The 21,820-nt window shown below is 41.0% G+C and overlaps 1 protein-coding gene across 22 annotated transcripts in view; it reads left to right on the top strand.

The window, feature by feature from the left end:
• Positions 1-21,820, top strand: part of AFDN (afadin, adherens junction formation factor) — a 346,736-nt gene that overhangs the window by 225,350 nt on the left and 99,566 nt on the right. For all 22 annotated transcript variants that reach the window (XM_077486594.1, XM_077486591.1, XM_077486597.1 and 19 more), the window contains one exon: positions 19,772-19,837. In XM_077486594.1, the coding sequence (XP_077342720.1) occupies positions 19,772-19,837 (66 nt within the window). The remainder of the gene's footprint in view (positions 1-19,771; positions 19,838-21,820) is intronic.

Raw genomic sequence — 21,820 nt, 5'->3', positions numbered from 1 at the left:
GAAGGGCAGGAGCTGCCGCAGTTAAACTTTCAATTTAACCAGCAGATAATTGGTTGCTCAGATGACGGATGGTCCTAGCAACCAATCACTAGCTTGTTAATTAAATTTTCTCACCTTCCATCCAGTATTGTACTGTCTCTCGCACTCTGCACTGCTGTACCGCCGTTGTAAGGTAGGAGAGTGCTACCTACACACTGCAGTGTTTGTGTCAGGATGATGTGCAGCGGGTTAAGAACACCACTTATGGGGAGCTAAGGACACTACTGTGTGTTTTGGGGGGGGGGGGGGGTGACTGCTATGGGGGCCACAGGATGCTACAGTGGGGGAGGGCTAATATGAAGGTCGGAGGGGAGGTGGGAGTTGAATATGTTACAGGGGGGCGGGGTGATGTTAAGGAAGGCAGAGGATACTATTGGGGGTGATGTGACGGAGGTAAAGGACACTACTGTGACAAAGTGATGTGATGTAGGGCAGGGGACACTGCTGTGACAGTGTATTCTTCATGTTGTCTTTTTTACGGGGGGATTTACGGGTAGATTTCAACCTATGAAGGGTTTCCTATCCCTGACATAGGAAATTGCAGTATCGTTCTCAGTGAGTGCAGTTTATGACAGGCCTTATGAGTGAAATTTATTACAGGCCTTCATTTTCAATATTAATATTGCCTCATTTTCCTAAAGAGGCTAAACGGTAAACATTTTGGGAGTGATTGGCTGCCATGTGTATACATTTTGCATAATTCTTTAGAAATCAGTGAAAGAATCAATATCAATATTTTGTACTATATATATGGTTATGTTGGGTGGTGATGAGGCAATTTAGTGTTGACATGTTTTCCTATGTATAGTGTTTTTGGGGGCTATAATGGCCAACCTATTAGGTAACCCATTTTAAACAATGTAATAAAGATAACAATGTATTTCATGTAACCATTTGTGTGGCATGTCTTTTTGTCAAAAAAATATAAAAAATCCCTCATTTAGTTAAAGGGTGTTCTTTAGTATGTGTTTGTGTTTTTTTTTTTTTTTTTTTGGTCCACGATTTACACTTCAATAATGCAAGTAGCAGCTTTATAGTGAGAAGCAAAGTTTGACGGCAAATGACTATACAGCCAATGCAAATAAAAAGAATACAGTGAACAAACGCCACTTAACAATTTAGTGCCAATCTAGCCCCTAAAGAAAAACAAAAAAAATATCTCCACTCAGAGTTGTGGAGAAAAAACATGGTCATGTGGCCTTTTTTTCTCCACAACTCTTAATGGAGATATTTTTAGTTTAACTAGCAGCTTTAGTGTGATTTTTTTTTTTTTTTTCTATGCCCAGTTGGGGTTGATTTTACTAATGTTCACAGAGGCACTACAAACAAATTGAGGAAATTTTCCAAAATTAGTGTAAAACCCCTCTTAGATGGCTGTTACTAGTAATATCCTATGTTTTGGTGAAATCTGGCAAGGTCATACATTATGAAATTTTCTTTCTTACCGCAACGGGTGGAAGGAAAGAACATTGCTCGGTTCCCATATCATCACAGTTATAGTTGATTGGTCAATCCTTCCAGCAGCACTATTGTGTTCTTCTAGCAATGAGCCTTCCCTGCTGGAGAAACACGATTAGTGTTACCAGCTAAAGCCAGTGGTGCTACTCGTTTGGGAAAAACCCAACAGGCTGGTCATACAGAAGTTGATAGATGGATCAACTTGTTTACAGCCAAAAGGGCCCATACACGGAATAACATTCAGCTGGTTTAGCAGGGACTGCTGACTTTTCATCCGAGTTAATTCTCCTTTCTGTATCGTTTTTTTTTTTTTTTTTACGCTTTCTGGAATCTAAACAGTGTGCACATACATACGCAGCCCAGTTCAAGTGCAAAGTATATCAGCTGAGGAATGCTCACAACTTTTGTGTCATTTTGGTGCCAGCAATTAAACCTGAAGTAGACCTACATTTTATAAATTATTATACAGTGCATTGAGTTGCAATACAATTCGGCACAAGAGGTTTAAGCTGGTCATACATTATACAATTTTCTTGTATAGTTTCTGTAAAATCTCCTTTAGATTTGCCTTCAATGATGAAGTGCAAGGGCCTGCTTGATTGGATACGAATTTAAAGTGTTAAGATTTGACCTCCTTATTATATGTTTTTTGGTAAATTTTAAAGGAACATTTTACAAGAAAATTGTATAATGTATGGCCAGCTTTAGGAGGGCCCTGATTGTGAGGGCTTTTGTGTGTTAGTAGTGAATTGGGCTTCTAATCTACTGCACCCAGATTTACATAAATGTCATCCCTGGGCCGAAAACTTGGTTCAGGAAGCAGGTGCTGACCTTTTTGAACTCTAAAACTAGTCTTTTTACTTTTAAGTAATGGTTATGATTGATGAAATGGGCTGCCAGTATGATTTTATTATCCTTTAGGGCAAAGTGTTTTCCCCTGTTTTTTTTTTCATCTTGTATCATCCTATAAATTGATGCCTGGGAAAAAAATAATTGTAGGTGTGCCCTCTGATCTGGATAATAATGCAGTCTCCTGCATGTTTTTGCATGCACATGTATTGTCTACTGTTTAAATGATCAAATCAAACAACTGCATTGTATCCACTTTGAACATCAATAGACATTTTCTTCTTTTGTGAGACACTACAGGTTTCGAAACGTTTTAATGTTTTTCAAGATTTTTGAAGCCGGTTCACATAACTAGATTTATACACATGAATTCACTGTTTGCCAGGCATGTTTAACAATATATGGAACTGTCAACACTGAGGTCTGTTGTACACCTTTTATCACAAATTTTCTTGCTTAAGCATTGTAAACCTACCTAAAATAAGCCTGACAGGAGAAACATTGATGCAGAAATCTCATCTTTGTGCATTTGTATGCATAATTAGGTCCACATTACAATTCCCAATTCCAAAAATGTCAGGGTATGTGTATTCATAAAAAAAACCAGAATGCAATTATTTGCTAATCTCAAAAATCAACGTTTAATTCACAATCGAAAATATATCAAATAATTTAAACTGAGAAATTGTACCATTTTAAGAAAAAGATAAGATCATTTGAAACTGGCAACAGGTTCAAGTAAAGTTGGGAAATGGCATGAAAAAGCTGACAAAGTGGCACTAACAAGGAACATTTTGCAACTAATTAGGCTAATTGTCAACAGGTCAGTAACATGATTGGGTGTAAAAAGAGCATCTTGGAGAATCAGAGTCTCAGAATTAAAGATGCGCAGAGGTTCACCAATCTGTGAAAAGCTGCTCCTAAAAATTGTTGAAAACGTTTTAGAATAAGGGTCCTCAACATAAAATTGCAGAGGAATATATCATCATCTACAGTGCATAATAATAAAAGATTCTGAGAAACTGGAGAAATCTCTGTGCCTAAGCGCAATTGTGCCTAAGCGCAATTGGATACCTGTGATCTTTCCATTCCTCGAACGACACTGCATTAAAAACAGGCATGACTCTGTGATAGACATCATTGCATGGGCTCAGGAATACTTCGAAAAAATCACTCTCTGTGAACACCGTTCACTGTGCCATCCAAAAATGCAAGTTAAAGCTCTAGCATGCAAAGAAGCCATATCTGAACATGATCCAAAAATGCCACCACCTTCTCTGGGCCAGAGCTCATTTAATATGGTGTGTGGAAAATTGTTCTGTAGTCAGAAATGAAATCAAAATTTGACATACTTTTTGGCAACCATGGGCACTGTGTCCTCCAGAAGAAACAAAGACATTCAGGCCTGTTTATCAGTGCTCAGTTCCTAAGCCTGCATCTCTGATCGAATAGGGGTGCATTAGTGTCTATGGAATGGGCAGCTTGCACATCTGGAAAGGCACCATCAGTGCTGAAAGTGGACCTTCAGTTATTTTTTCAACTTTCTATCAAATTTTCTACCCTTGTTTTTTTTTTTTTTTTTTTTTTTAACAGTAAATGTCTTATACAGCTCACTTCCTGTTTCTTGTTTGGTAAAAAGCCTAGGCTTATGACATTATGCACAGCTCTCTCACTCTTGTGAGTTTGCCGGAAGGGACGGGGGATGAGTCATAAGAGGGCCACTGAGAGCTGCAGAGCTAGAGGTGTGCCTCCTGCGTGAATCCATCCAGGAAGTGAACAGGCAGCAGCTTCAGCTGCCCACAGGTTAAACGATTGCAGCCAGACTCGGTGGAGGGAGATTTCTGCAGCATATTTTGCAAGTACAGAATCACAGTGTATATATAAAAAAAATATATGCAAAGTGGTTTGAGGGAAGCTACAGAATGGCAAATATGTTTTTATTACAAATTATTTTGAGCCGACTGCATTTCCTCCTTAACCACTTCACATCCCAGCTATTGTCAAATGACATCCACAGATGGGATCCCCCATCCTCAGCTTCCCGCAAATATAGAGGCCACGCATGCTGCCACGTCACTGAAGAGCCGATGCGCTGGCCGTGATGGAGCAGGAATGTTTGTGTAAACGCAGATCCACATCCTTTCGGGGGAGAGGAGACCAATCATGTGTTCCTAGTATATAGGAACACTGATTGGTCTCCTCTCCCAGTCAGTCCCATCCCCCGCAGTTAGAACACAGTCAGGGAACACTTTTAACTCCTTGCTCGTGCCCTAGTGTTAACCCCTTCCCTGCCAGTGATATTTATACAGAAATCGGTGGCTATTTATAGCTCTGATAGCTGTATAAATGTCATGGTTTCAAAAAAGTGTCAAGTGTCCGCCGCAATGTCTCAGTCCCAATTACATGTTGGTCTAAACTGAGGAAACTTTTTTTTTTTTTTTTTTATTTGGGATATTTATTATAGCAAAAGTAAAACATATTGTGTTTTTTGTTTTTTCAACATTGTTGCTTTTTTTTGTTTGTTTATAGCGCAAAAAATAAAAAACGCAGAGTGATCAAGTACCACCAAAACGAAAGCTCTATTTGCGGGAAAAAAAGGATGTCCATTTTGTTTGGGTACAACATCGCACAACCGCGCAGTTGTCAATTAAACCGACACAGTGCTGTATCGCAAAAAATGGCCTGGTCAGGAAGGGGGTAAATTCTTCCAGGGCTGAAGTGGTTAAAGATAAATGCAGGTTTTAGAGCAGCTTATTCTCAGGCAAGAATGTTACAACATTACTCTCCCAAAACTACAGGCCTCCTCAGTTCCCAGACATTTACTAAGTGTCAATAAGAGGAGGGGATGCTACACCTTGATAAATATTGCCCTGCCCAAACTTTTTTGTGTTTGGGGTTGTGCTTTGCCAGATTTTTGTTGCTCAGTCCCAACTTTTTTGACACATGTTGCTGCCATCAATTTCAAAACTTTCTTTTTTTTGTAGATATGGTACAATTTCTCAGATTAAACGTGTATGTCTTCTATTTTAAATTATGAATATGGCTTTAAGACATTTGCAAATCATTGTGTTCTATTTTTATGTTGATTTTACGTAGCATCCCAACTTTTATGGAATTGGGGTTGTAGTTGAATACTCTTCTTTAACCAAAGGACAATTAAGAAAATAGGATTCTGGCGTACGTTATTGGGACACAGGTCTGTTTTCTTTTAATTCGCTCCTACTATTGCTTTCTCCAAAGCCAAGGTAAGCTGGAGGTGGGGGGGGGGGGGTATACTTTGGTTTCCCTACAGCTCTTGTATGCTAGTGTCAAGCTTCTGAAGGCATCAACATAACCCTATGTAACTGAGTACTCCTGCTGTGTCCCTTAATGTACTTAAATGGATTATTATTTTATATCAAAAATCCAATTTTTTTTTTCCTTCTGTTTTTTTCAGTCAATGGGCCACCAGATATATAGCAGATAAACAGCAGCTATCACATGCTAGTACAGGGCTTGACAAATTTGCTTGGAATCTAGGAGCCAGCTAAAAAAGTTAGGAGCCGAGTTGGTAACAGCAATCCGGACCTGTCCCTGGTCTGACATGGAGACGAGTGAGGGGAAGATAGTGCGCCCCCACCTTTCTGCAAGTCATTGCCCATAGCTCTTAGAGGGACATTTTTATTTTTTTTATTTTTTTTTCAAATGACAATTTTTTTTATTTTATTTTTAAATGGCATTTTAGTGTAAATATGAGATCTGAGGTCTCTCTGACCCCAGATCTCATATTTAAGAGGACATGTCATGCTTTTTTCTTTTACAAGGGATTTTTACATTCCTTGTAATAGGAATAAAAGTGACAATTTTTTTTTTTAAAAGAACTGTGAAAAAATAAAAAGTTAAAATTAAGAAAATGCGCCCTGTCCCACCAAGCTTGCGTGTAGATGCGAACGTGAGTAGCGCCCGATTAGGAAAGCGGTGTTCAAACCACACATGAGGTATCGCTGCGTTCGGTAGAGCGAGAGCAATAATTCTAGCCCTAGACCTCCTTTGTAACCCTAAACGTGCAACCTGTAGAATTTTTTAAACGTCGCCTATGGAGATTTTAAAAGGCTAAAAAAAATTGTCGCCATTCCATGAGCGGACGCAATTTTAAAGCGTGACATGTTGGGTATCAATTTACTCGGCGTAACATTATTTTTCACAATATAAAAAAATTGGGCTAACTTTACTGTTGTTTTATTTTTTTAATTAAATATTTTTTCCCCCAAAAATGCGCTTGTAAGTCCGCTGCACAAATACGATGTGACAGACAGTATTGCAACGACCACCATTTTATTCTCTAGGTTGTTAGAAGTTCTAATCATTATATATATTTTTTATTCTAAGTAAAGGTGAGGAGATGGGCGGGCAGTGAAAGCTCCATTAACATTGCTGGCTGTCATACCAACAGCCACCACTAGATGGCGCCAGATTACATAAGGAAACATAGGACCGCAGAAGGCCTCAATTACCGGCCGGCGGCGGCGCGGTCCGACGCGATCACGCCGGGGGGGGGGGAGACAGCATACCCCCCGCTGTGCTGCCCCAGGTCGCTAATTCTAGTAGCAAATGCGACCTGGCGCCCGGGGTTTGTCGAGCCCTGTGCTAGTAGTAAAATGAATGACAGCTGAGAAATAGTAAAGCATAATAAAATGTTACAAATGTAAACAATCGCCTTGTAAAACCCATTTACTTTAAAACTGAAATGAAAGGGAAAACATTTGTGTATTGAAATAAAAAAAAAACATAAATACCCCCCTTTTTTTTTTCCCCTTATTTTTTTTTATTTCTTTTTTTATAAGTGATCCCATTCCCTCTGTTCTCAGCTGCGTATGAGCTGGGGGAGCTGTGTCTATTACAGAATTCCCCTCAAAACTAAATTTAAAAAAAATTTACTTTCTTAATAAAGTCCTTAAATGTGGACCTCTATTTGCTTCTAGCCTAGTTTTGGTCTTTCCTTCTTTTGTATTTTCACATTCTGTGCTGTTTTTACTGTCTGTGTAGGTTCTTGGCTCTGAGCAAACATTTTAGTTTTGTGCAAGTGAAGGTTTGTTTTTAGTCAAATTTGCATGGTTGGAGTAATCTTAATGCCTAACTGCTTTTCATTGTGATATTACCGTGAATCAGTGACTTCCTAGATACGCTAGATATGTTTATTCTGTATCGTACTTCAAAGAAATGCCACCCAGTGATCGTTGCCTTTTTTTTTGTAACAATGGCTTCTGTGTAGCATAGTTGTCTTTTCCCACTTTAATTCATTTTACTTTTGGCAACATAATGGAAGATTACTGTTTCTGTATAACTCTTATTTTTTCAAAGCGATATTTATTTGTAAAATGATTTGGGCTATTTTCACGTAGAGGCAGTTTTCGGGCACTTTAGCGCTAAAAATAGCGCCTGAAAACTCCCCATCATGCCTCCCCAGTGTGAAAGTCCGAGCGCGCGCGGGGGGGGGGGGGGGGGGTTGGGAACGCTGTATACCGCACTCCTACACTGCCCCTGCCCATTGGAATGAATGGGCAACACTTCCGAAGCGCCTGAAAAGCAATTCGGAAGTGCCAAAACATGGGCGATTTTTAACCCCTTAAACGCTACTAAAATGTACCCGCTGCCGCAATGTGAAAGCAGCCTCATAGACACATAAAGCAATCTCCTATTTGTAATTTATATATTTAACACTATTATCTTTTTCTCTTTAGCTTATTTAATATGTCACAATAAAGGAGAGGTCAGTGATGGAAACCATAAATGTTATGTACTTGGGAAGGACAATATTTCAAATCTTTGAATTTCTGCAGTAAAGCTCACTAATTCAAAGTACACTTGAGAAAATTTGAGAATTTTTTGTTTTTTGATATTTAGGGGATTCGTGATTTTATGCCAAGTGACACACCATAGGATGTATTGATAAATACTACATTTGTGTTTACTGTGGAATAATTATTTATATATTGTGGAGTCCACACTAGCAAGCAACCCAAATTGAATTAGTATCCTTTTTCCAGTTGGGTTAGCATCAACAGCTGTAAATGAGCACTATAAATGAGTCAAAATAAGTTAAGGTTAGAGATGGCGATCAACCGATTATCGATAAGGCCAGTTTAATTGCAGGCCGATATCAACATTTTCTGAAAAATCAGTACTCTTTTGCAAACTAGACCGATATTGCTTCAATGGGGTTTTTAGAGCAGATGGTCGGCTTTATTGTAATAACAACCGATGCAGCTCAGCAGCCGCTCAGCTCTTATTACAAACAGCGGGAGGGGACATCCCCTCCCACCGCTTGCTCAGGCTCTCCCATCCCACTGAGAGGCCCAAGCAACCAACTGGAACGTCTGTCGGCTGGCCGAAGACCCGAACAAAGCCGATGCTTCGTTCGGAACACGGATCTAGTAACCCGGAAGTGATTTCATGACATCACTTCCCGGATTACTGGCATCTTAAAGTCGCCAGTTTTAAAAAATAGAAAGTAAATAGAAACTTGAGTCATACGGTCACTTACAGGGTGTTCGGACACTGGCAAAAAAAAAAAAATTAAAGCCAGCCCCCATTTTGGCTAGTGTCCTAGAAGGTAGGCTGTATTTTCTCAGCTCTGCTAAAACTTTGCTAGCCTTATATTTTTGTGAAATTTCTTGTTGACTTCAATTAAATTTCTGGTATGCCATTGATATATATATATTTTTTTTCTGGGGCTTCAATCAGGATTTCAAGATTTTTAGTTGATTTTGATTTTATTTGATTTTGTTCCTACGTAGCAGTGATCTGGTTAGGCATATCCTCAGACAGCTTTGGAGGCCATATGGGGCCCGAATTGAGTTGAAAATAATCTTCAGGCACTGGGCTCTGTAGTATGTTGCTTTTTAGATCTTTGTGTGCTGAGGAATAGCCTCAATGTATGACCCTGTGTCTGCAAACGAACTTGGTGCGTTAGGCCAGTTGGGCTGAAGCAATGGGCGTTGCCTCACAGTTGCCACCTTTTGGGGGCCTTTTGAATTTCCTGCCACTGCAGTTTTATGCAGTAAGGGTTAAAGTGGCACTACAGTAAACTCAAAACAATTTTTACATCAATGCATTCCCTGCATTAAGGTGAGAAGAAGAAAAAAACTCCCCACTACCTGTTTTATGCCCCTCTGTCCCTAACAAACAGTATGAGAGTACCATATATGCACATATAATGAAAAATTACATTACAATAACTAAATTAAAATAAATAATACATTGGTAATAATGGAATTATGAGAATATTAGAAACTCCACTGTTACTAATGTTTTAATTTAGTTGTCATTTTTTATGTTGTGCATATATGGTACGCATACTATTTGGGGGCCTGACGACCCATCACATGCATGGTGCACTTTGGTAACATGACTGGAACACTGATGATATAGTACATCTAAGGAGTGATTCACTCTGTTGCCCTACATGGGAAGTTAGATTTTTGAACCTGCTCTTGACACCAGCATTCACTCCAGTGATTGGAATGTGGTTCTTCCTCAACTCAGGAACATTGTAGAAGGAATAGGGGAACCTCACTCTTCTCCTTCGTAAACTACAGGAGCAAGGCTTGTGGACAGTTGGCACCCTCTCACCAAGCTGCTTGGACAGGTGTATTTTATACAGGTAACAAGCCAAGATTAGGGGTACTCCCTTTAAAAAAGTGCTCCTAATCTTAGCTCATTACCTGTATAGAAGACACCTGGGAGGCAGAAATCTTGCTGGCTGATAGGGGCTCAAATACTTGTTTCACTCACTAAAATGCTAATTTTATAACTTTTAAAATGCGTTTTTCTGGATATCTTTGTTATTCTGTCTCTCACTGTTGATCTAAGCCTACAATTTAAAATGATAGACTGATCCCCTGCTGATTTTGTATGTTTGCCCACTGAGAAAGAAATGTTCAAATATTTTGATCATTTACCCACGCTACAAGACTCTGGTATGGCCTCACCTGGAGTATGCTGTCCAGTTCTGGGCACCAGTCAGGAAGGAAGTCCTGGGAATGGAGAACAGAGAACGGCAACAAAGCTAATAAAGCGACTGGATAATATTCGTTATGAAGAAAGGTTACAACCACTGAACTTATTCTCTTTGGAGAAGAGACGCTTGAGGGGGGATATGTTTTTTAAATTTACAAATACCATACTGGTGACCCCACAATAGGGATTAAATGTTTCCGCGGAAGGGAGATTTATAAGAGACATAGCCACTCATTAGGATTGGAAGAAAAGAGGTTTAAACTTAGAATACGTAGAGGGTTATTTTACTGTAAGAGCCTGTCAAGGATGTGGAATTCACTTCCACAGATGGTAGTTTCAGCGGGTAGCATCGATAGTTTCAAAAAACTATTAGATAAGCACCTGAATGACCACAACATACAGGGATATACAATGTAACACTGACTTTAATCACACACATTGGTTGGACTTAATAGACTTTTATGTCTTTTTGTTCAACCTCACCTACTATGCAACAATAACTCGCTGTATAATCCTTCGTAAAATATGACACTGCTGTGATTCGCTACAATGTGCCCCATACCTACGCTAATGTGGCACATGGTGGTGGATCAGGGCTGTGGCCTATTTTATAAAGGATTATTGCTAAAAAGCAGGTCTGGCCAGGCACCCAGTAGAGGTATCCTAGAGGATGTGCTTTAACAAATTACAATTCCCATCTTTCAGTGGAAATTGTAATTGTCCAACGTGGGAATCAAGGTGGGGAAATGCCTGAAGAAAAATATTGCTATTCATTGTAAATGGGGGGGGGGGGGGGGGGTTAGACTGGGGATTTGAGTCATACAGGACCCTTAAGGGAACAGACAAGCAATTGGAAATTGCAAACTGCTCACTGAAAAATAAGACTATTTTAATTCACTACGTGAAGGTCAGAAAATACTGAAAAGCATTACTAGCACACATAACAGTAATCCCAAAAGAAGGGAAAGATCCCCCTCAATGCTCTAGTTATCACCCCATATCTTTGTTAAATGTGGATCTTAAAGGGGTGTGGCCTGATGGCACATGGAGTAGGACGCAATCCACGGAGCTCCGCTCGTTAATCCTACTATCCACTGCATCCTACTTTCTTTAGCTCGTATTTTCCTCTACCAACTACCTGCCAGCAGCCCCACACCTCAGGCATTATGTCCCCATCCAAATCTCTGAAATCTGCTGTGGCAAAACTGGCTCAATTCCATCAGAGAGATTCGGCGGCTCATGGTTAAGGTGGTGAAGGGGAGCAGGAGGAGGGGAGACTGGCCGGAGATACAGCCCTACTGCTGGAGGCTATCTCTCTCTGCCGTACCTCGTTAACCTCACAAATAGGAGGTTAAAATGGATATCTCCCACCTCCGCCAGGACTTCCACAAGTTGCGCGACCGGGTGAAAACGGCAGAAAACTACCTAAGCGCTGTGGAGGACGTGCTCCCGCAATCGCACATTGAAACTGAAGGCCTACAATAGCAAATGAACCAACTGTTCTCCAAGCATGACGAGATGGAGAACAGACTCAGACGCTGTAACCTGCGGCTGATTGGGCTGTCGGAGGGAGCAAAGGGGAAGGATCCAACGGCATTTTTGGAGCAAAGGGGAAGGATCCAACTGCATTTTTGGAGCAACTGCTGATCACCACTTATGGCAGAGAGGTATTCTCCCCGATGTTGGCAATGGAAAGAGCCCACCACATGCCAGCCAGACCACCACCGCAAGTAGCTCCCCTGTCGATATTTATTGCCAAAATGCTTAACTTTAAAGATAGAGATACAGCCCTACGTCTGGCCAGATTAAAAGGCAATATTGAATTTGGCAATGCCAAACTCGCTCTATTCCCAGACTTTTCCGCGGAGGTCCAGCGACGCCACCGCACTTTCCTTGAAGCCAAGCGCAGACTGCGGATCCACAACTACAAGTATGCTATGATATTTCCAGCTAGACTTCGCGTGGAACATGATGGTATAACCATCATGATGGTATAAACCTGTTTACCTTGTTTATTGGCTGCGGTTTGGTATGACTTACCTGGAGGTGTAGAATGAAGTGGGGGGGAGAGGTGACAGACTGTGATTTTTTGATAGCTGGTCATCTCTAATGGACGCTCATCAAGTGACCCTACCCCTGTTCACCTACGTGGAGAGACTGCTGAGACATCACTAGAGCCACAGGAGAACGTTTATTATTTGTACTATTCTTTATCCTGCCGTCCTCATGAGGACGTGACACTATCCTTCACCACGGCAGTGGTGGGAGCCCTGGAAAAGTGTGGGTCCTGCTGAACAGTTGTGCTGTGCAGCGTATTATACCCCCACGCACAACCCAGGCTATATTTCATATTGCACATGGACATGGCGGGAGTATGGCGATACTGCACCAGCTGCTACAGCGGAGAAGCTGGACATGGCTCATTTATAAATTGTTGTTAGCAATGTTCGTATTATCTGATGCCATATCTGCACTGAATAGACCCCGCTGGTTTACTGTGATCCTGTGTTGTACTATCCTCTTTGACTCTGGGACAGTTACATATGTTTGGTTTTGGGGAAATGCAGGGCGGGAAGGGGTAGTTGGTTGGGTGGAAGGGGTAGTTTTAGATGTTAAAACGGTGTATGCTTATTGCAGAACACGAAGTAAACGTAACCACCTATGGTATAGTCAGTCATGCTTTATAATACAATGGGGGCTGATACAGCAGACATATTTCCAATGGCAGCTTAACATTAACGTCCTCGTGGAGAGTCGGGGATCATAGCTGCATTTAAGATTTGCCCACTTCATGATATGGTGACAAGGAAATTTCTTACATGGAACGTGAGATGGCTGCAAGACAAAATTAAGCGCGCGGCAGCTTTCACGATCCTTAAATGTAGGGTGGTTGTGGTGGTACTGTGGAGGGGAGATTGCAGATGGCACTGCGTTGCCCCTGTGTGGGATGGGCGTATCATTCGACCCATACGTCCCACTCGAGGGGGGTGGCAGTTTTAATCGTCAAAACTGTTCCTTTTGAAATGGGAGAGGTAAAACCCACAAGGACGTTACGTATTTATCTATGCGAAACTCTATAGTCAACCCTTGCTTATTTTCGCCTGTTATATTCCCCCACCATTCAGTGCTTCCATTATATTGTCTGGGTTCTCCTTCATGACAAAGTATGCTATGACACCAGCAATATGGCTAGACGATTTTAATGCTACCATGAATCCTATGTTGGATCATTTGCACTCCACCCGCCCCACAGCAGGCTCTACCAGAGGTGGTAACTTGCCAGAGTTGATGATGGCTTCCTTCCACCTGGTGGACTCATGGAGACACAGGTTACCTACCACACAAGCTTTCTCCTGTTTCTCCCCCTCTCATAATACGCTGTCCAGGATAGACTACATATTTATCTCGCAAAACCTCACCCCACTCCTGTTAGATGCGTCCTTTGGCCCACGCTCCATGTCGGACCATAACCCTATACCAGATAACCCTTAGTGTTCCCATAAATAAACCAAAACAGACGTGGCGTTTGAATCCTTTGTCACTCTAATATCCCACATTAATAAAATCAAAGAAGTCTATAGAAGAATTGGAAACAGCAGTGGAAAAACTGGTTGATGCAGAGAGAAATCTAGTACAGGATCCCTCAGCCCCTAACGCAGCCCTACTCAGACTTCAAAACAGGGTTGTGGATCACATACACTATGCAAAAGCCAAACAAAAACAGTTTTTTTTTCTCAAACAGAAATTCTTTGCACACGGGGAGAGAGTGGGCAGACTTCTATCATACCTGGCACGTAGCGAGGAAAGACCCCCAGTTATTACCTTGCAGGGCCTGGGTGACTCTCAGATAACTGATCCACTAGCAGTGACGTCTAAATTTAAGGACTTCTTTTCAGAATTATACTCCTCCATAGTGCCCCCCAATTGCCACTCCATGACTGGTTTTCTGGAGACGTTAGACCTTCCTCTGCTCACGGCAGAACAAATCGACCTACTAGAGGCCCCTCTTACCTTGGATGAGATGGTTACTGCTATTGCAAGCTTTTCCCGGTCCAAGGCACTGGGCTCTGACGGACTGCCGATAGAATTTTATGCCCAATTCACTGAGGTCATCTCACATAGACTGCTAACACTCTACAACTACCTATTCCAGACATTTGAATTACCTGCCTCCATTAGAGAGGCCACTATAGTCCTCATACCCAAACCGGGGAAGGACCCCTTATTCCCAGAACCATATCGTCCCATATCGTTACTGCAGGTGGACATTCAAATTTTAGCCAAAAACCTCTCGCACTTAAACCAGGTCATTCTCACTCATGCACCCGGATCAGGCGGGCTTCATGCAGGGCCGTAACACGTCCTTTAATTTCAGAAAACTCTATTAATTTACAGACAAGGCACGAGGAAGTGGGTACGTGTCTCTTGACATGGCGAAAGCGTTTGACTCAGTTGAGTGGCCTTATTTGTGGCGATGTCTGCAGAGCTATGATTTTGGACTGAATTTTCTAAAATGGGTACAGCTCTTATACCATGCTCCGATGGCCAAGGTGGTGGCAAATGGATGGCCTTCCCCGGTATTGAGCCTTGGTAGGGGCACGAAGCAGGGCTTTCCATTGTCCCCACTCCTATATGTTCTGTCAGCGGAACCCTTAGCCATGGCCATAAGAACCGACCCCGAAATTAGGCGTCTGAGGGTGGGGCATGTCATTGAGAAAATCAGTCGTTATGCGGATGACACGCTACTGTACCTCTCAGACTCCTCCCTAAGTAGAGCACTGCTGGTCATCGAACGGTTTGGGACATTCTCCGGCCTAAAAATAAACTGTAATATGTCCCAGATACTGCCGCTAGATAGTTTTCCTCCATCAGAATCCCAGATCGCCCTCCCCTTACAGAGAGCTACGACAATTAAATACCTAGGATTATATATATCCAGAGCCCTGAGAGATTATATAGCCCTAAATACTGAACCCCATTTTTCTATGATTAAAAATAAACTTCATGCATGATCCCATCTATCTTTGGGAGTATGGGGATGCATCAACCTTATAAAAAATCATCCTACTACCCAAGGTGTTGTATATCCTCTGGCATTCTCCTATATACCTCCCTCTAAAATATTTTAAAACGCTAGAAGCCCTTCTAGGTCCCTTTGGGGTAGAAATAGACACAAACTTGCCTGGCAAACGCTCAAGAACCCAACAGACGGGGGGGGGGGGGGGGGGGCACAGCATTACCAGACTTTAACCACTATTACATTGCAGCACTGCTCTCCCAGTTTTTCCACCTGGATAAGACTGATGGAGATCGCTTTATAACCTTGATTTGTCCCAAGTGCGCTCAACAAACGGATGACCCACTATATGCTGTTACCATGGGCTCAGGCACCAGCGGTTCGGATGGCGAGATTGCACCTATCCTCCATCAATACAGATGCATATGGGATATAGCCTCTGTTAAATTAGGAAGCTTGACTTACAATGATTATTCGCCATTATGGAACAACAAACATATGAAGGAATTTGTAAATATTCAGGGACAAGAAATGTGGAGCAAGCGAGGTGTGTACTATCTACAACACCTACTTTCTGGAGGTGCCCCCAAACCCTTTAACCAATTGCAGGAAGAGTTTGCAATACAAAACAATATGCACTTTCAGTACCTACAGGTTAGACACGCAGCTCGTGCACAATTCCCCGAGAAGCTTACCCACAACCCACCCCTAACCCTATTATATCTGTGGCTAGGAGCGCCGATCCCAAGGGCCTTATTTCATCTTACTATGATATGCTATCCACCCCAATCTCTAGCAAGATCCCATACGCCCCGAAGATACGGTGGGAAAGAGACTTGGGTCAAATGTAAGACTGGGAATGGGAGGAGGCACTTGAGACATGCCGAGAGGTTTCCCCCAAGCTATCAGATGGCCTATCCCAAATCTATATTTTGCATAGGGCCTACCTCACCCCTCTTAGAGTAGCGAGATATAAAACAGAATTTCCACCTAACTGTCCAATGTGTAGGGCGGCCACGGGAGCCTTCTTCCACCTTTATATGGTCATCCCCCTGTGTACAAGGGTTCTGGGTAGAAGTAGTGAATTTTCTGCATGATAGCATGGGCACACCTTTTGGCTTGGACCCCAAGCAATGCCTATTGGGCGTATACCCGGAAATAACCGACAGACACCCTAAAACATGCCTGCAGGAAACTCTGTTCGCTGCGAGAATACTTATTGCCAGGAAATGGATGAGATCTACACCCCCAACATTAGCAGAGTGGAAAGCGGACATTAACTTGACCCTGCCATATAAAAAGTGTATCTACACCAATAGAGGGTGCCCGATCAAATATAATAAAGTATGGGACCGTTTGCTGACGATGGATTGTTATATATGGTATCAACCGATAAGTGGGTTATAATGGTCAGTGTGTTAGTCGATGATATATGTTGATCGTATTATAGGATACAATATTCATGTAACCTGATGGAGACTCCTTCACTGTGTGTTCAAATACTGTAAGCTGTGTTCTTACTATATGTGCCTTCAATAAAAACCGTTGATAAAAAAATGTGGATCTTAAAGTTTTCGCAAAGATCCTTTACACCAGATTAGCAAATCCTATCCCCTTCTTGATACATCCAGATCAGGTGGGGTTTACTACTGGTAGAGAGGGGAAAGAACACGCAGCAGGTAGTGAGTGCTATTCATTTTTCACAAAGTCAGCAGAAACCCTTAGTACTTCTATCCGCAGATGCGGAAAAAGCATATATGTTTGAGGGATGGTATGCTGAGCTGGTTCACAAACTTATACTCAGTACTGAGTGCCGGGGCCAAGATCAATGATGGAATCTCTGAGCCATTTTCTATTCGAAATGGTACACACCAAGGATGTCTATTGTTGCCCATTTTCTTCATTCTTACAATGGAACCATTTTTAAGAAGGGTGCGTGCTAATCCAAACATTAGGGGCATACCAACAAAGAGGGAGGATCATAAGCTTGCGGCGTACGCCAATGATTTAATTTTCTTTATAACCTCCCCAGTTGTTTCCCTCCCATCCCTTCTATTGGAGTTACGCGAGTATGGGAAAATATCAAATTTTAAAGTTATCTACGGTAAAATGGAAGCGATGGTGGAAATGAATGCGTCTTTATTACATCAGATAACCACGCAGTTTGATTTCAGATGGACAGAATCTTATATAAGTTATCTAGGGACTAAAATACCAAAAAATCTAAATGGGATATTTGAACTTAATCATGCCCTGATGGTGAGACAGTTTAAACTTGACTTTCAGCGATGAGAGTTAGTTTTTACATGGTTTGGGAAGACAAATATTATAAACATGAATGTGATGCCAAGTATTTGTTGCAAAAATTATTTGTTGCAAACCCTTCCAATGAAGATCCCCCCCATATTTTTTTTAAGAGATCTTTGATGGAGGTTCCTGAGGTTTATCTGGGCTGGGAAACCAGCAAGTACGTAGAGATATTTTATCGCTCCCTAAAGAAAAAGGAGGGATTGTTTTCCCTGACCCAGTTAGATACTAGGTAGAATCACATTTGGCCAGAGTGGTGGATTGGTTTGTGATCTATAAGAGGAAACCATGGGTACAGGTGATTTTATATTCCCCTGGAGGGGTTGGTTTTACTTGCAGAAACCGATATCCCGTTGGTAGTGAGGAAACGTCCAACAGTAGGAGCTACTTCATGAGCCATTAAAAAGATTTTGAAAAACTACGACTGTCGCCGAACCCGAAGCCCTATGGTTGCAATTCTGGGTACTCTGGCTTTCCAGCCGGGTATGATAGATCTGGGATTTGGTGAGGGGGTGAAAGTAGGGTTATTCACTTCTCAGTAGAGAATCGCTTAATGACTAGAAGAGGGATTGAACAAGAGATAGTTGCGTCACCCTGAAAAAGTCTAATTCTGGTACTAGGTGCCTTTATTCGATCAAAGTCAAATATATTCTCGAAGTGTCGGCACCGTCAGGCTTTGAGCAACTATGGGGAGTTACTGAGGTATTCCCTGTCATACTTTTATGCCATATTGACCTGATTAGAAGCACCACAAGAACTTACCTTTCTCCAGTTGTGGGAAAGGGACTTGGGGGTTACATTCTCCCAAGTACAGAAGGACGGGATCTTACTGTTTTACTCATAAGGCTTCTGTGGGAGTAGGTATCAGGAGGAAGGATATAAAATCCTTACCAGATAGTATAGAACACTGACAGTATTGCATCAGATATTTCCCCAGGTCTCAGAGGTATGCTGGCGGTGTCGTGAGGCTGAGGGTACTATGTTACACATTTTCTGGGAATGTGAGAAAATTGAGTTTTGCAGAGTGGTTGCAGAAACTGTTAAAATAATTACAGGTGTGTCTCTTGGAGAAAGACTGGCAGCCTTTTTGCTGCATGATGTTCCTTTGTCTGTGTAAAAATATAAAAACTCACTGTTGAAACATATTCTTATGGCGGCCAAGGCTTGTTTCCCTGTTCTGCGGAAAGGGTGATATTCCTCTATCCAGAATACAGTGGTTTGCTAGAATTGCAGAAATTCAACAAATGGAGAATTTTACTATGATCTTGGAAGAAAAAGATGAGAAATATCGTAAGATATGGGCCTCCTATCTTGCGTATAGGGAGGGGCTTGGAGAAGATGGGTAAAATGTACATGCTGTCGGCTGGGAGAGGAGGGGAGGAAAGGGTCCATGTGGGGTTTTCATTTTTTTTTTTTTTTTTTTTTTTTATTTCTCTTGTATTTTGTTCCTGGTATTAACATAAGGTTCTCATGGTTAAAGTAGAAAAAGAGAAGTCATATTTTGTCAATGAGTTGATCACAATGGTTAGCATGGGTAACATAATGTAGAATGTCAATGTGATATAATAGTTGGTATTGTTAATGAGATGTTAGAGGGATGTTGTATGCTTTTTGTGAACTGTAACCTGATTTCTATGGAAATAAAGAATTTATATAAAAAAAAAAAAAAAAGAATTAAGACTATAGAGGGGATGTTAATAACAGGTGGCGAGGGGCATAGTAGGAGTAGTAACCAGAGGTTTAAGAAAATGGAAATAAAAGAAGACCTTTATTTGAGATAAAACAAAGCACCTTTCAAGAAATTACGTAATAGTTCTCAGATTTCAGCTTTAAAGATAATAATTTGCTTTGTTCATCTGTTTAATTCATCTATATCAAGATGTTATATTTTTATGTGTTTAATTGTTTTGCAGATAGCAATGTGCACATCATTTATAAATGATCTAAATTGAGACATACGTATGTTTTAAATGTAATTTTTGCTAGTATATCGGTCGTAAAAGAAAAAAAAAAGATGTTTGCTGTGTTCAAGTATTTCCAGTGTGTTAAGAGATTAATATATTAAGTTGTATTGGGTATAAAATGTCATTTGTTTTTGTTTAGGGCGCTGGACAAGAAAAACTTGGCATCTACATAAAGTCTGTTGTCAAAGGAGGTGCTGCAGAAGTGGTATGTATGTATGTGTGTGTGTGTGTGTGTGTGTATATGTTTACATATCTTGAACACTAAAACTTGATTTGGTAACTTCTTATGTACTAGATGCGAATGTAAATCTTTGTTAGTTTCGGTAGCAGAAAAAGAAATTTCTTAAAAGTTACAATAATTCTGGATTTAGGCTATTAATCTAAAATCAATTAATTAAATACTTATTGCATTAAGTGATCAGGTAGGGGGACGGTTGCATGTTAGGATGGATTACCTGTTGGGGATAGATCAGAGGTTGGTCCATTTAGGAGGAGCTGTTTTCTTGGAGCTGCTTTTTGGTGATTAAAACAATAATACTCACTTCATCACTGGAAGGATTTGTCCCCTTAACGACCAGACCATATTTTGTGATACGGCAGTGCTTCGCTTTAACTGACTTGTGAGGTCATGCAACATTGTACACAAACAAAATGATTTTTTTCCCTACAAAAAGAGCTTTCTTTTGGTGGTATTTAATCACCTCTGCGGTTATTTTTTGTGCTATAAACAAAAAAAGCAACAATTTAGAGAAACACACAATTTTTTAACTTTTGCTATAATATCCCCAAAAAAAAAAAGTTTCCTCAGTTTAGGCCGATATGTATATAAAAATATATAAGCCCAATATTTTTTGCTATAATAAATATCCCAAAAAAACAAACACATCTCTTCATCACTTTAGGCCAATATGTATTCTACATTTTTGGTAAATGCAATAGATGTGTATTTGTTTGCGCAAAAATTATAGCATCTACAAAATAGGGGATATAGTTATGGCATTTCTATTTTATGTTTTCTTTATTTTTTACTAGTGATGGCAGTGATCAGAGATTTTTAGCCGGACTGCGACATTGCAGCGGACAGATTGGACACTTTTGATGCTTTTTTGGGACCATTGACATTTATACAATGATCAGTGCTATAAATAGCCACTGATTAATGTATAAATGTCACTGGCAGGGAAGGGGGTTAACACTAGGGGGCAATCAAGGGGTTAAGTTTCCCTAGGGAGGTGTTTCTAACTGGGGGGAGGGGAGGGAGTGGACTGACAGTGAGTAGAGAGATAGATCGCTGGTCCTGATTATTAGGAACAGCAGATCTCTTTACTTCCCTGACAGAACGGGGATCTGTCTGTTTACATTGACAGATCCCTGTTCTGTCTCTCTGCAAAGTGATCGGACGTTGCGGCTGCCGGCTACGCGTATCGGCTCCAGTGTCATGGGCCCCCTATAGCTCTTAAAGCGGCCAACGTACATCTACGGTGTTTTTTTTATAACTGCGACGGCTGGTCGGCAAGCGGATACTGAGATGATGTCAAAAATAAGCATGCCAGGGGTTTTGGCAGGATGTCTTCAGAACTGTACATAGTGCAGAATATACACCTTTTGCACGTCATTTTGGTCAATGTACACCTAAAATAAATTATTCAGTGTGTTATTCCCCTGATTGTAAAAATATGGGCAATATACAGTGCATCTGGAAAGTATTCACATCGCTTCACTTTTATCACATTTTGTTATGTTACAGCCTTTTTCCAAAATTGATTCTTTTCATTATTTTCCACATAATTCTACAAGCAATACCCCATAATGACGTGAAACAAGTTAAATTTTTTTGAAAATTTATTAAAAACTAAAAAAATCTCATGTACATAAGTATTCACAGCCTTTGTCATGGCACTCTCAAAAGTGAGCTCAGGTGCATCTTGTTTCCACTGATCATCCATTAGATGTTTCTACAACTTGAGTGGAGTCCACCTGAGGTAAATTCAGTTGATTTTGGACATGATTTGGAAAGTCACACACCTGTTGATATAAGGTCCCACAGCACAAACCAAGCCATGAAGTCCAAGGAATTGTCTGTAGACCTCTGAGACAGGATTGTATTGAGGCACAGATCTGTGGAAGGGTACTGAAAAGTTTATGCAGCATTGAAGGTCCCAATGAGTGGCCTCCATCATCCATACAT

Source organism: Lithobates pipiens, unplaced genomic scaffold (genome assembly GCF_037356315.1).
Source record: "Lithobates pipiens isolate NorthernLeopardFrog02 unplaced genomic scaffold, aLitPip1_a1.2 Scaffold_18, whole genome shotgun sequence".
NCBI lineage: Eukaryota > Metazoa > Chordata > Amphibia > Anura > Ranidae > Lithobates > Lithobates pipiens.
The sequence above is the reverse complement of the archived record's forward strand: the minus strand, read 5'-3'. Positions and strand labels throughout refer to the sequence as shown.